This window comes from Oncorhynchus keta, chromosome 17 (genome assembly GCF_023373465.1).
Source record: "Oncorhynchus keta strain PuntledgeMale-10-30-2019 chromosome 17, Oket_V2, whole genome shotgun sequence".
NCBI lineage: Eukaryota > Metazoa > Chordata > Actinopteri > Salmoniformes > Salmonidae > Oncorhynchus > Oncorhynchus keta.
In genome coordinates this window covers 32,921,659-32,935,221 of record NC_068437.1, presented here as the reverse complement: position 1 = coordinate 32,935,221, position 13,563 = coordinate 32,921,659, and the positions used below count along the sequence as shown (strand labels likewise).

The following is a 13,563-nucleotide window of genomic DNA, read 5'->3' as shown; positions in this document are numbered from 1 at the left end:
TAAGCTGCAGATGTGTTATCACAACAACACATTTGATCTAGATATATAGGATTATGTTTGGTTGACTGGGTACTCACCTGATCTGGAGAAGGTTTGTGATTGGTCTGGTCGGGGGCGGTCTTCAGGTGGTCGTCCCCATAGTTGTCTGCCATTAGCTTCATACGGTTCTGAGTCTGAGAGAGTGAGAAAGAGGGAGGATGGAGGAGAAAGGGGGAAGAGAGGAGAATGTGGAAAGGATTTCAGGGAGAGAGACTTAAGGAAAACATTTTACCAGCATACTCACGGTGCATCGAGCAGCCAGCTATGCCGAGAGGAGTTTAAGGCTGCCTACTCTTGATTTTGACACTCGCTGCAAAGTCAAAAGCTATAGCTATAAACTATCTAAGGTCTGTTTAGGTCTCCTCTCCCCATTTCAGGTAAAGGAGAGGAGATGACTAGAGGAAGAGACTTAGCATTATTGAAATACATCTTTAATGTCACAGTGGCATATGTGGTCAGACCCAGGTCACCTGATGAGGTAGTGTTCCCTACCTGCTGTTTGAGCTGTTGTACCAGACGGTCCTTCTCTCTCTTCAGCAGAGCCACCTCATCCTGCGTCTTCTTCTTCTTGGACGATGACAGCTCCAGCAGGGCGATGTTGGCATCCTTCTCACTGATGGCTGCCAGCAGCGCCTCCTGTCTGCACCGAGGAGGAATTACAGGGTGGTATTTCAGAATAATGAGTCATCTACACGGTGCAGGATATTCTATTACCTGGGAGTTTTACAACATTACCTGACTGTAACATGTTTGTTGACTTGGTAAAGTGGGGGGGTGGAAACAGTGTATGTTTGTCTTACTTCATCTCCAGCACCTCCTCCAGGTGTTTCCTGCGTTCAGCCCTTAGCGTGGTCAGATGGGCCTCCTTCTCACACAGGGACTGCTGGGTAGATGACAGCTTGGCCCTCATGGACTCCAGCTCCTGTTTCACCTTCTCCATGGCGCCCAGCAGCTCCTCAATCTGCACACACCATAGTACAAACACATGAGCAGAGAAAGTGAAAATGTATGAGACGTGTTCATCATTCAAAGACAAACTGTACAGACCAATTTTGATGAACTGTCAATCAAAGGCACTCTAAAGAGAGAGGGCCATCAGAGGTTGTATGTTATTGAAAACATGGCTCTATCCAGAAAGAACCCCTAACCCTTAGGCACTAGCCCTTACACCCTAGCCAGTGGTAAAAAAAAATACTTTAAAGTACTACTTAAGTAGTTTTTTGGGGTCTATACTTTACTTTTTATATTTTTGCCAACTTTTACTTCAATACATTCCTAAAGAAAATAATGTACTTTTTACTCCATACATTTTCCCTGACACCCAAAAGTACTAGTTACATTTTGACAGGAAAATGGTCCAATTCACAAACGTATCAAGAGAACATCTTTGGTCATCCCTACTGCCTCTGATCTGGCGTACTCACTAAACACAAATGCTTTGTTTGTAAATGGAGTCTGAGTATGCCCCTGACTATCCGTTAATGTAAAAAACAAGAAATGTATTTTTATTTATTTAGCCAGGCAAGTCAGTTAAGAACAAATTCTTACGTGGCCTACCCCGGCCAAAACCTAACCAGGACGACGCTGGGCCAATTGTCTGCTGACCTATGGGACTCCCAATCACGGCTGGTTGTGATACATCCTGGAATCGAACCAGGGTCTGTAGTGACGCCTCTAGCATTGAGAGGCCTTAGACCACTGCGTACTTTTGACACTTAAGTATATTTAAAACCAAATCATTTTTTACTTTTACTCAAGTAGTATTTTACTGGATGAATTTCACTTTTACTTGAGTCATTTTCTATTAACATATCTTTACTTAAGTATGACAATTGAGTACTTTTTCCACCACTGCCCCTAAGCACTAGTGTAAATCTGAATGGATTGATGGGTAATAGACCAGCAATATGGTGAACAGGGCTAGGCAACTAAATTCAGCTGTAGGTTGGATTTTGTCGGATCGACTGGTCAGGGGTCGGAACATAATTATAATAATTTGTACACTGCAAATTGACCACAACTTTTTTTTTTAATAGTGGGAATACTTGGTGAACAGATTCTCATTTTTAGCTGAAAACGTTTGACCAAAAACTAAAATCCTTTCACAAAAAATAAATACTTTGCTGTGTGGTTTTGCCGATCCCTGGGCTAGGGTTTGTTTCTGGACCCAACGCCACTGAGGAGACGGATGTACAACAAGGGGCTCCAATGACAGCTCTAAACAGCACTAAATATACTACTCACTGTGGTACTTTCATTTACCTGGCATTTACATAGAAGTCACATTGTTAACAGTACAACTCAATATGGCTAAATAATAACTATTGAATTATCTGGGGTGCATTGTAAATACTAAATTATACCATCAATACACATGTTAGTATAATCATCGATTACCAACTAGTTGCAGATTGACATTACTAGAAATATGTACCACCAATATTAAAATCTGCACACCGGTAATAAAAAAAAGAATAATAATAAAAATAAATAAAAAAATAAAAAATAAAAAAAATCGTAAGATATTGGCCTTTTAACTCTATAAATCGGTATCGGACGTTAACTTCACCGATACTTAATGAATAAGATGAAAAAAGTGAAGCTCATGCTTTTCTGAACACTGGCAGCCATTCTCATGTTGTGTCATTGACACAATGTATGAAATTAACATTTGAAGCATTTGAAGCATAGTTATTGGACATTTTATGAGAATTCAGTGTGGGAAACACACCTTTTCGATTTCCCCGATGTAAAACAGTATATCTGCAAATATATCGGTACGTTTTGCCTCCTAGACATCGGAATAGAACTCCCAAAACAACATGGGTCAGGCTCTAACCAGAAGGTTCTAGTTGACGCCATGTCATTTCAAAGGGAATAGTAGGTAAATGGTACATGATAACATGGTCTAAAGAGCTACTACTGATCCAAAGGGTGAAATACAACAGAGGGGGCATTATTATGTCATACCTTAGACCACTTAAAGTGGGCGTTGTTGGACTCATGCATTGGTTTGTGTGAGTGCTTCTGAGAGGCAGTGAGTAGCAAGATAAAACAGGAGAACATTAGAGATAAGAAAACTGAGAAAAGGAGGGATAGCAGGGAGAGAGTGAAACGTAGCAAGCAGGGCTGACAGAAGCCGTCTGTGTCTGTGTTCGTGTAGCTTTGTACTTGTATGTGTGTGCGCACTTATCAAGCTGTTCTTTTAGTGTGTGCGTTTGTGTGTCCACTTGTGTTGCATGTGTGTGTATTTGTGTTGCAAGTGTGTGTGTGGGTGCGTGCATGTGTACTTCTGTTGCATGTGTGTGTATTTGTGTTGCAAGTGTGTGTGTGGGTGCGTGCATGTGTACTTCTGTTGCATGTGTGTGTATTTGTGTTGCAAGTGTGTGTGTGGGTGCGTGCATGTGTACTTCTGTTGCATGTGTGTGTATTTGTGTTGCAAGTGTGTGTGTGGGTGCGTGCATGTGTACTTCTGTTGCATGTGTGTGTATTTGTGTTGCAAGTGTGGGTGCGTGCATGTGTACTTCTGTTGCATGTGTGTGTATTTGTGTTGCAAGTGTGTGTGTGGGTGCGTGCATGTGTACTTCTGTTGCATGTGAGCGTACCTGTTTTTCCTGGTGGTTCCTGGCAGCCTCCTCCTGTGCCAGCACCATCTCTCTCTCCGCTGTGATCTGAACACTCTCTCGCAGAGCCTCCTCTAACTCCTCGATACGTTCCGTCTTCAACCGTAGAGAGTCCTGGAGGGGAGAGGAAGAGAAGAGGACAGGACAGGAGGGGAGAGGAAGAGAAGAGGACAGGAGGAGGAGAGAGGAAGAGAAGAGGACAGGAGGAGGAGAGAGGAAGAGAAGAGGACAGGAGGAGGAGAGGGGAAGAGAAGAGGACAGGAGGAGGAGAGAGGAAGAGAAGAGAAGAGGACAGGAGGAGGAGAGGAAGAGAAGAGAAGAGGACAGGAGGAGGAGAGGAAGAGAAGAGAAGAGGACAGGAGGAGGAGAGGAAGAGAAGAGAAGAGGACAGGAGGAGGAGAGGAAGAGAAGAGAAGAGGACAGGAGGAGGAGAGGAAGAGAAGAGAAGAGGACAGGAGGAGGAGAGGAAGAGAAGAGGACAGGAGGAGGAGAGGAAGAGAAGAGGACAGGAGGAGGAGAGGAAGAGAAGAGGACAGGAGGAGGAGAGAGGAAGAGAAGAGGACAGGAGGAGGAGAGGAAGAGAAGAGGACAGGAGGAGGAGAGGAAGAGAAGAGAAGAGAAGAGAAGAGGACAGGAGGAGGAGAGGAAGAGAAGAGAAGAGGACAGGAGGAGGAGAGGAAGAGAAGAGAAGAGGACAGGAGGAGGAGAGGAAGAGAAGAGAAGAGGACAGGAGGAGGAGAGGAAGAGAAGAGAAGAGGACAGGAGGGGAGAGGAAGAGAAGAGGACAGGAGGGGAGAGGAAGAGAAGAGGACAGGAGGGGAGAGGAAGAGAAGAGAACAGGAGGAGGAGAAAAGACAGAGGAAGACAATTAAGGATATTGATGTCGAACTACATTTAGTACAACAAGGGAAGCTTTCTTTGAGTGTTGACATTAGTCGCATACATTGATACAGCCCCCCCCGCCTCACCTTGACCTGTTGAGAGCTCTCGGAGATATTGTCCTCTCTCTTTTTGGCTTCGTCCACAAGTTGGGCGTTCCTACTCTTCTCCACATGCTCCTTTTGTTTCAGTGATGCCACCTTCTTACTCTGGTCCTTGGTCTGTCTGCAGGGCACCATAGACACAGGAGGACTGGGTTACACACAATCCCATAGGCATACTCACACTACACTGAAGCATCACAGTGAGAGGGAGTTAGACAGAAAGAGGAGGGAGAGAGAGAGAAAGTGAAGCGGGGTGAAGAAACTGGTGAAAATTAGAGCAGGAGAGGAGGGGGAGGGCGAGCAAAAGCAATTGAGGAGAAGAGAGAGGGGGTGGGAGAATGGGATGGAGGAAGTCAAGCCAGTACATAGAGGCCATGTAGAAAACATGTTACTAACCTGGAGGACTGACTGGAGAGGAGACAGAGTTCCAGCGAAAAGACAAGGCAGGAGAGAGAAACACAGATTCAGAGAGCAAGAAGATGAGAAGGAAGGAGAAGAGTAGGACCGTGTGGTATTTCAGAAGAAAACTACATTAGACCATGTAGGAGCACATACACATTTCTATAGATAGACTGCTGTTTACAGAGACTATGAGTCAGACACACAGACACAAACAGTCAGGGTCAGAGAAAGATAAACACCACACACACACACACCTTTCCAGCTCATTGATCTTGCGGTCCTTGTCATTCTTCTCATTCTCCATCTCTCTCAGGATTTCCAGCAGTCGGTCCACCTCCGCCTGAGCCTTCCCAGAATCCTCTCGGTGTCGGGTAACTTCCCTCTCCAGGGAGGTGATGCGCTCCGACAGCTCTGTGTTCGCTTTGGCCTCCAACGTCGCATTCTGGGCCTGGAAACAGACACACACACAGTCAGACACACACGCACACACAGCAAAAGTGGTCTTAGATCAGTGTCTAAGGCAAATACCTCACCCTCTTGAGCTGGTTCTCCAGTTTGAGACACGCCTCCTTCCTCTGCTCCAGAGAGATCTCCATAGTCTTCAGCTTGGAGTCTTTTTTCAGCCCTGAGGAAGCCAGGGACGACGCATGCTCCTTCAGGTCCAACAGGTTAGTCTGGAGAGAGGGTGGGGTTAATACAATGTGTCAACAGTGTGTGTGTGTGTGTGTGTGTGTGTGTGTGTGTGTGTGTGTGTGTGTGTGTGTGTTCACCTCTCTGTCAGACAGATCTCCCTGCAGCAGACTGACTTTCTCCTTCAGATCCTTCAGCTCTTTCTTGTTGCTGTCGATCTCCTCAGTCTTCTCCCTGTCGTCTCTGTCTCTCTGCTCCTTCAGACGCTCTATGATACGCTCCTACAGGGGAGAGAATAGGAGGGGAGGCACAGAACATCATCATCGTCACGTCAATTCAGAGCCCATATGAGAGGACCACAAACATCCAGGACAGACACGGCATGACTTTAAATAACACACATTGCTTGTGTCTCTCTGTTGGAGTCAGTGTGTGTGTCTGCATGTGTGTGTACCTTCTCAGCAAGGGACTCCTCCAGTGTGGTGAGAGCAGTGTCTGTGTTAGAGGTGTCTGCCTGTAGAGACTTGACTCTCTCCTTCAGGCTGCTCATTTGCTTCTCCTTGTCTCTCAGCTGCTCCTGCAGGTTCTCAATCTGGACACACACACAAAATTAGACGGGCTTGACAAAAGACATACAGAACAAGTCTACTAAATAGGACGTAGTACGAGGTAATGTATCACATTGTATTATACAGCGTGCTATATAGTCGAGGCCCACCTTCTTCTGCAGGACGTTGACCTTGCGCTCCTTGACCTCCAGCATGTCCTTGAGGTCGTGGATCTCTCCGTTGAGCGTGCCCTTCTCCTCAGACATCTCCTGGATCTGTTTACTCTTCTTGTTCAGTGTGGTCTCCTTCTCCTCCAGACGCAGACGCAAAGCATCCACCTGGCCAGCAGAGGGCAGAGGAGAACTACTCAGCATACTGGGTCTGTGTGTGTGGGCTGTACACTCACCCAACAGTTTATTAGGTATACCCATCAATTATCGGGAAGGACCCCCCGTTGCCTCCAGAACAGCCTGCATTCTTTGGGGCATTCTACAAGGTGTTGTAACGTTCCACAAGGATGTTAGTCCATGCTGATGCAATGGCATTCCTCCATCTTACAGATTGGACAGCGGTACATTTAGCGGTACATTCATCTCAGCCCAAAGATGCTCTATTCAGTTGAGGTCAGCAGGCCACTCAAGTAAACTGAACTCACGGTCATGTTCCAGGCAATGTTTTTCCGCTCCTCAGTTGTCCAGTGTTGGTGATCGCGTGCCCACTGGAGCCGCTTCTTCTTGTTTTTTTCACTGATAGGAGTGGAAACCGGTGTGGTCGTCTGCTGCAATAGCCCATCCGTGACAGACTGACGAGTTGTGGGTTCTGAGATGCCATTCTGCACATCACTGTTATTTGCGTTATTTGTCCTTTAACTTGCACGATTCTTACCATTCTCCTTCGGCCTCTCATCAACAAGCTGTTGAGGGTGGCGGTTTCTAAGATACTGGATCCGACATGCCTGGCACCGAGGATCATACCACACTCAGTCGCTTTAGGTCACTGTTCAATCAAACAGTAACAATGCCTCAATGCCCATCTGCCTTCTTTATATAGCAAGACATGGCCACATGACTCACTGTCTGTAGGGGCAATCCATTTTCGGGAATGGGGTGGTTTACTTAAACTGACCAGTGAGTGTCTATATACTTATATTGCTCATTCTGAAATGTGTGTGTACCTCTGTCTGTAGGATGGCAGCTCGTTGTTCTTTAGCGGTCAGCGACTCCTTGAGGACCTCGATGTGCTGCTTGCTATCAGAGAACTGGTTGGTCAAAGTCTCCAGCTTGGTCTGCAAACCCAGCAACTCTGTGTCCTTCCTGGACAAGTCCTGCTTCACCTGGTCCATCTGAGACAGTGAAAGACAGCGAGAGAGAGGGAGGAGAAGAGGAGAAAGAAGGGAGAGGTCGAAGAAGAGTGTACAACAAGAGCGAAAGAGGGATGTAGAGGAGAGGTAGAGGGTGATGAGCAGAGGAAGGAGGGTTGGGATATGAAGAGAACATGTACAACTACAGAACAGATTGATATTGAGCTGATTGGAAGGAATTGTACCGACCTCTAACCTCTCAGAACCAAGGGGACTTGAAGCCTGACCAATATAAACGGATAGAAATATAATTCTGATCAATGGAAACTGAGGGGAAGTGACCTCACACCTTGTTCTTCATAAACTTGGTGTGGCTGCGGTAGACTTCCATCTGTTTCATCTCCTCTTGTCTCTCCTCACAGCTCAGCAGGCCATTGGACTTCAACATAATCACCTCCTCCTCCATGTCCCTCAGACCTCGCTCCAGAGAGTTGATCTTAGCATCCTGACACACACCAGACAGAGAAGGGGTTAATGCACTAGGGCTGTCCCCGACAAAAAAAATACACATTTTGGTTGGCCAATTGTTCTTTCGACCAATCGGTTGGTCTAAATTTTAAATTAGGTATTTTCCCAAACATCGACACATCCTATATGTTTTAATCAAATCAACTACATGCATCGAGCTTCTCTGATACTTGAACACTGTTTTATGAAATAATTAAGACACACAAATGACTAGAGGGATTTAGACTTGCTGCGTTGTGTTAAAATGACAGAGAGTGACTGTGTGACTAGTACCAGTTCTCTCTCGCCTCCCTGCTGCAGAAACCACCACAGAACATCTGTGTTTATCGCGTTGTCCTTGTTGCAACATAATTACAGCCATTTCTGACTAAAAAATGTTCTTACTGAAATCCCTCATTTGTTTAGGAAATATGTTCCCATTCCCTCAACATTTGCTGTCTTTACATGATACAGGTATGCATCTCATGCAAGTGACCAATAGGGTCTGTCCTATAGCATATCATAATCACATCAATACATTAGTTATAACAAACTTTTAACACCGTAACAGCAAAATGGACATAAACTCTAAACGGGGGAATGTTTACTGGTTGAGGGCTGTCGCAGCAGGGGCTGTCGCAGCAGGGCTGTCGCAGCCGGGGACTGTCGCAGCCGGGGACTGTCGCAGCCGGGGACTGTCGCAGCCGGGGACTGTCGCAGCCGGGGACTGTCGCAGCCGGGGACTGTCGCAGCCGGGGACTGTCGCAGCCGGGGACTGTCGCAGCCGGGGACTGTCGCAGCCGGGGACTGTCGCAGCCGGGGACTGTCGCAGCCGGGGACTGTCGCAGCCGGGGGCTGTCGCAGCCGGGGACTGTCGCAGCCGGGGACTGTCGCAGCCGGGGACTGTCGCAGCCGGGGACTGTCGCAGCCGGGGACTGTCGCAGCCGGGGACTGTCGCAGCCGGGGACTGTCGCAGCCGGGGACTGTCGCAGCCGGGGACTGTCGCAGCCGGGGGCTGTCGCAGCCGGGGGCTGTCGCAGCCGGGGACTGTCGCAGCCGGGGACTGTCGCAGCCGGGGACTGTCGCAGCCGGGGGCTGTCGCAGCCGGGGACTGTCGCAGCCGGGGACTGTCGCAGCCGGGGACTGTCGCAGCCGGGGACTGTCGCAGCCGGGGACTGTCGCAGCAGGGGCTGTCGCAGCAGGGGCTGTCGCAGCAGGGGCTGTCGCAGCAGGGGCTGCCGCATTGTTCTCATCACCAATATGCTGGTTAACTTTGCTATTATGCACATAGCAACATGGTTTAGGAAATGGTGCCAATTCAACAGCGTGTTTTAGTACTGTGGAAGGCGACTGCTATCCAACACGGGAGAAAGCGCATTTGTTATACAATAATCATATTTTTTATTTGTGTTGCACCATTGTTGTTACGTAATATAGGCCTAAGCATATGCAATTTCAGTAGCACAAGTCTTAAGAGTGATGACTGTGCCATCCCCACAACCTCCACAGTGGATTAGTCCACTTAGGCGCAAATCATACAGCTTTCTTGTACATGATTTATTTTGGGTGTGGGGGGGCTACTGTTCGACTGAAGTCTATCGACCAAACAATCGACCAGACGACTAAATGGGGTCAGCCCTATAATACACTCACTCACACATGCACTTACAGACACACACACACACAGATGGGTACCTTCATGTCGATGACAGTCTGTAGAGCCTTGGTCTTTGTGGACTCTGGGGTTCCCTCGTATCGACGGTGCAGCTCCTAAAGAGAACAAGGTCGTTACGCTCCACACGTTGTCTACTACACACCAATCAATCCCTAATAGTTTGTGTTGTGACCCAACTTAAGCTCAATTTGTTACCTCCCTCCCTCTCCTCTCGCTGAGTCCCTCACCTCTCGTAGAGCAGTCGTCTCCCTGTCTCTCTGGTCCAGTAGGGACTCTAGATGGTGTCTGTGCATCTCAGCATCAGCCAGTCTCCTGGTTCTCTCCTGGTCTTCCTCTGACGACTTAGCCGACGGCCCTGGAATATAATACAATAATATGGTCATTTAGAAGATGTGTTAATATAAAAACATTACTAATAGGGCCACAGTGTGTGGGGCATGGTATCCCACCTTTGCTTTGCAGCATCTCCAGTAGTTTCTTGATGGACTCATCCCTGGCGCCCAGGGTCTGTTTCTGGGTGTCTATCCTCAGCTCCATCTCCTCCAGGGTCTTTCTGAGCAGGAACAGCTCCTTGGCCTGACGCTCGTGGTCCCCGTGCAGCCGACGGTAGTTCTCCTCCGTGGGTTCAGAGGTCAGGGCCAGGTCACGACCTTGGCTGCCAGGGTCCTGCTGAAGCAGCTGGTTCAGGTCTCTCTGTATCCTCAGTTCATCCTGCAAGGCCTGGACAGTCATATGGAGGTGCTGGGGGGCAACAGAGAGAGAGACAGAGGTTATCTATTTATGTTTCACCTTTCATTTCAGGGTGCTGCATAAAATAAGATGGAGTAGGGATTCATTTGTTTATTTATCAAATAGAGGGGGAAGGGGAGAGAGAAGGAGAAGTGGAGCGAAGGATAGGAGGATACAGCAACTAGTAGGACACCATCTACTCAAATCAGGGCATTCCCATCCAGTGGTATACAGAGTGAACAACAGTACAAATCAGGGCATTCCCATCCAGTGGTATACAGAGTGAGCAACAGTACAAATCAGGGCATTCCCATCCAGTGGTATACAGAGTGAGCAACAGTACAAATCAGGGCATTCCCATCCAGTGGTATACAGAGTGAGCAACAATACAAATCAGGACATTCCCATCCAGTGGTATACAGAGTGAGCAACAGTACAAATCAGGGCATTCCCATCCAGTGGTATACAGAGTGAGCAACAGTACAAATCAGGGCATTCCCATCCAGTGGTATACAGAGTGAGCAACAGTACAAATCAGGGCATTCCCATCCAGTGGTATACAGAGTGAGCAACAGTACAAATCAGGGCATTCCCATCCAGTGGTATACAGAGTGAGCAACAGTACAAATCAGGGCATTCCCATCCAGTGGTATACAGAGTGAGCAACAATACAAATCAGGACATTCCCATCCAGTGGTATACAGAGTGAGCAACAGTACAAATCAGGGCATTCCCATCCAGTGGTATACAGAGTGAGCAACAGTACAAATCAGGACATTCCCATCCAGTGGTATACAGAGTGAGCAACAGTACAAATCAGGGCATTCCCATCCAGTGGTATACAGAGTGAGCAACAGTACAAATCAGGGCATTCCCATCCAGTGGTATACAGAGTGAGCAACAGTACAAATCAGGACATTCCCATCCAGTGGTATACAGAGTGAGCAACAGTACAAATCAGGGCATTCCCATCCAGTGGTATACAGAGTGAGCAACAGTACAAATCAGGGCATTCCCATCCAGTGGTATACAGAGTGAGCAACAGTACAAATCAGGGCATTCCCATCCAGTGGTATACAGAGTGAGCAACAGTACAAATCAGGACATTCCCATCCAGTGGTATACAGAGTGAGCAACAGTACAAATCAGGGCATTCCCATCCAGTGGTATACAGAGTGAGCAACAGTACAAATCAGGGCATTCCCATCCAGTGGTATACAGAGTGAGCAACAGTACAAATCAGGGCATTCCCATCCAGTGGTATACAGAGTGAGCAACAGTACAAATCAGGGCATTCCCATCCAGTGGTATACAGAGTGAGCAACAGTACAAATCAGGACATTCCCATCCAGTGGTATACAGAGTGAGCAACAGTACAAATCAGGACATTCCCATCCAGTGGTATACAGAGTGAGCAACAGTACAAATCAGGGCATTCCCATCCAGTGGTATACAGAGTGAGCAACAGTACAAATCAGGACATTCCCATCCAGTGGTATACAGAGTGAGCAACAGTACAAATCAGGACATTCCCATCCAGTGGTATACAGAGTGAGCAACAGTACAAATCAGGACATTCCCATCCAGTGGTATACAGAGTGAGCAACAATACAAATCAGGGCATTCCCATCCAGTGGTATACAGAGTGAGCAACAGTACAAATCAGGGCATTCCCATCCAGTGGTATACAGAGTGAGCAACAATACAAATCAGGGCATTCCCATCCAGTGGTATACAGAGTGAGCAACAGTACAAATCAGGGCATTCCCATCCAGTGGTATACAGAGTGAGCAACAGTACAAATCAGGGCATTCCCATCCAGTGGTATACAGAGTGAGCAACAGTACAAATCAGGGCATTCCCATCCAGTGGTATACAGAGTGAGCAACAGTACAAATCAGGGCATTCCCATCCAGTGGTATACAGAGTGAGCAACAGTACAAATCAGGGCATTCCCATCCAGTGGTATACAGAGTGAGCAACAATACAAATCAGGGCATTCCCATCCAGTGGTATACAGAGTGAGCAACAGTACAAATCAGGGCATTCCCATCCAGTGGTATACAGAGTGAGCAACAATACAAATCAGGGCATTCCCATCCAGTGGTATACAGAGTGAGCAACAATACAAATCAGGGCATTCCCATCCAGTGGTATACAGAGTGAGCAACAATACAAATCAGGGCATTCCCATCCAGTGGTATACAGAGTGAGCAACAGTACAAATCAGGACATTCCCATCCAGTGGTATACAGAGTGAGCAACAGTACAAATCAGGACATTCCCATCCAGTGGTATACAGAGTGAGCAACAGTACAAATCAGGACATTCCCATCCAGTGGTATACAGAGTGAGCAACAATACAAATCAGGGCATTCCCATCCAGTGGTATACAGAGTGAGCAACAGTACAAATCAGGGCATTCCCATCCAGTGGTATACAGAGTGAGCAACAGTACAAATCAGGGTATTCCCATCCAGTGGTATACAGAGTGAGCAACAGTACAAATCAGGGCATTCCCATCCAGTGGTATACAGAGTGAGCAACAGTACAAATCAGGACATTCCCATCCAGTGGTATACAGAGTGAGCAACAGTACAAATCAGGACATTCCCATCCAGTGGTATACAGAGTGAGCAACAGTACAAATCAGGGCATTCCCATCCAGTGGTATACAGAGTGAGCAACAGTACAAATCAGGACATTCCCATCCAGTGGTATACAGAGTGAGCAACAGTACAAATCAGGACATTCCCATCCAGTGGTATACAGAGTGAGCAACAGTACAAATCAGGACATTCCCATCCAGTGGTATACAGAGTGAGCAACAGTACAAATCAGGGCATTCCCATCCAGTGGTATACAGAGTGAACAACAGTACAAATCAGGGCATTCCCATCCAGTGGTATACAGAGTGAACAACAGTACAAATCAGGGCATTCCCATCCAGTGGTATACAGAGTGAGCAACAGTACAAATCAGGGCATTCCCATCCAGTGGTATACAGAGTGAGCAACAGTACAAATCAGGGCATTCCCATCCAGTGGTATACAGAGTGAGCAACAATACAAATCAGGACATTCCCATCCAGTGGTATACAGAGTGAGCAACAGTACAAATCAGGGCA

The 13,563-nt window shown here is 47.3% G+C and overlaps 1 protein-coding gene across 2 annotated transcripts in view; it reads right to left on the bottom strand.

The window, feature by feature from the left end:
• The window catches only part of LOC118395736 (ELKS/Rab6-interacting/CAST family member 1-like), a 41,885-nt gene that overhangs the window by 12,194 nt on the left and 16,128 nt on the right, over window positions 1-13,563 (bottom strand). For both annotated transcript variants that reach the window (XR_008066477.1, XM_052465914.1), the window contains exons 4-18: window positions 10,157-10,448; window positions 9,935-10,062; window positions 9,728-9,802; window positions 7,875-8,030; window positions 7,400-7,567; window positions 6,396-6,563; window positions 6,132-6,269; window positions 5,818-5,958; window positions 5,581-5,721; window positions 5,302-5,495; window positions 4,631-4,766; window positions 3,645-3,776; window positions 840-1,000; window positions 532-679; window positions 78-173 (exon numbers count right to left, since the gene is read on the bottom strand). Coding sequence is in view for 1 of the 2 variants with exons in the window: in XM_052465914.1 (XP_052321874.1) it covers window positions 78-173; window positions 532-679; window positions 840-1,000; window positions 3,645-3,776; window positions 4,631-4,766; window positions 5,302-5,495; window positions 5,581-5,721; window positions 5,818-5,958; window positions 6,132-6,269; window positions 6,396-6,563; window positions 7,400-7,567; window positions 7,875-8,030; window positions 9,728-9,802; window positions 9,935-10,062; window positions 10,157-10,448 (2,274 nt within the window). In the remaining variant the exon portion in view is untranslated. The remainder of the gene's footprint in view (window positions 1-77; window positions 174-531; window positions 680-839; window positions 1,001-3,644; window positions 3,777-4,630; window positions 4,767-5,301; window positions 5,496-5,580; window positions 5,722-5,817; window positions 5,959-6,131; window positions 6,270-6,395; window positions 6,564-7,399; window positions 7,568-7,874; window positions 8,031-9,727; window positions 9,803-9,934; window positions 10,063-10,156; window positions 10,449-13,563) is intronic.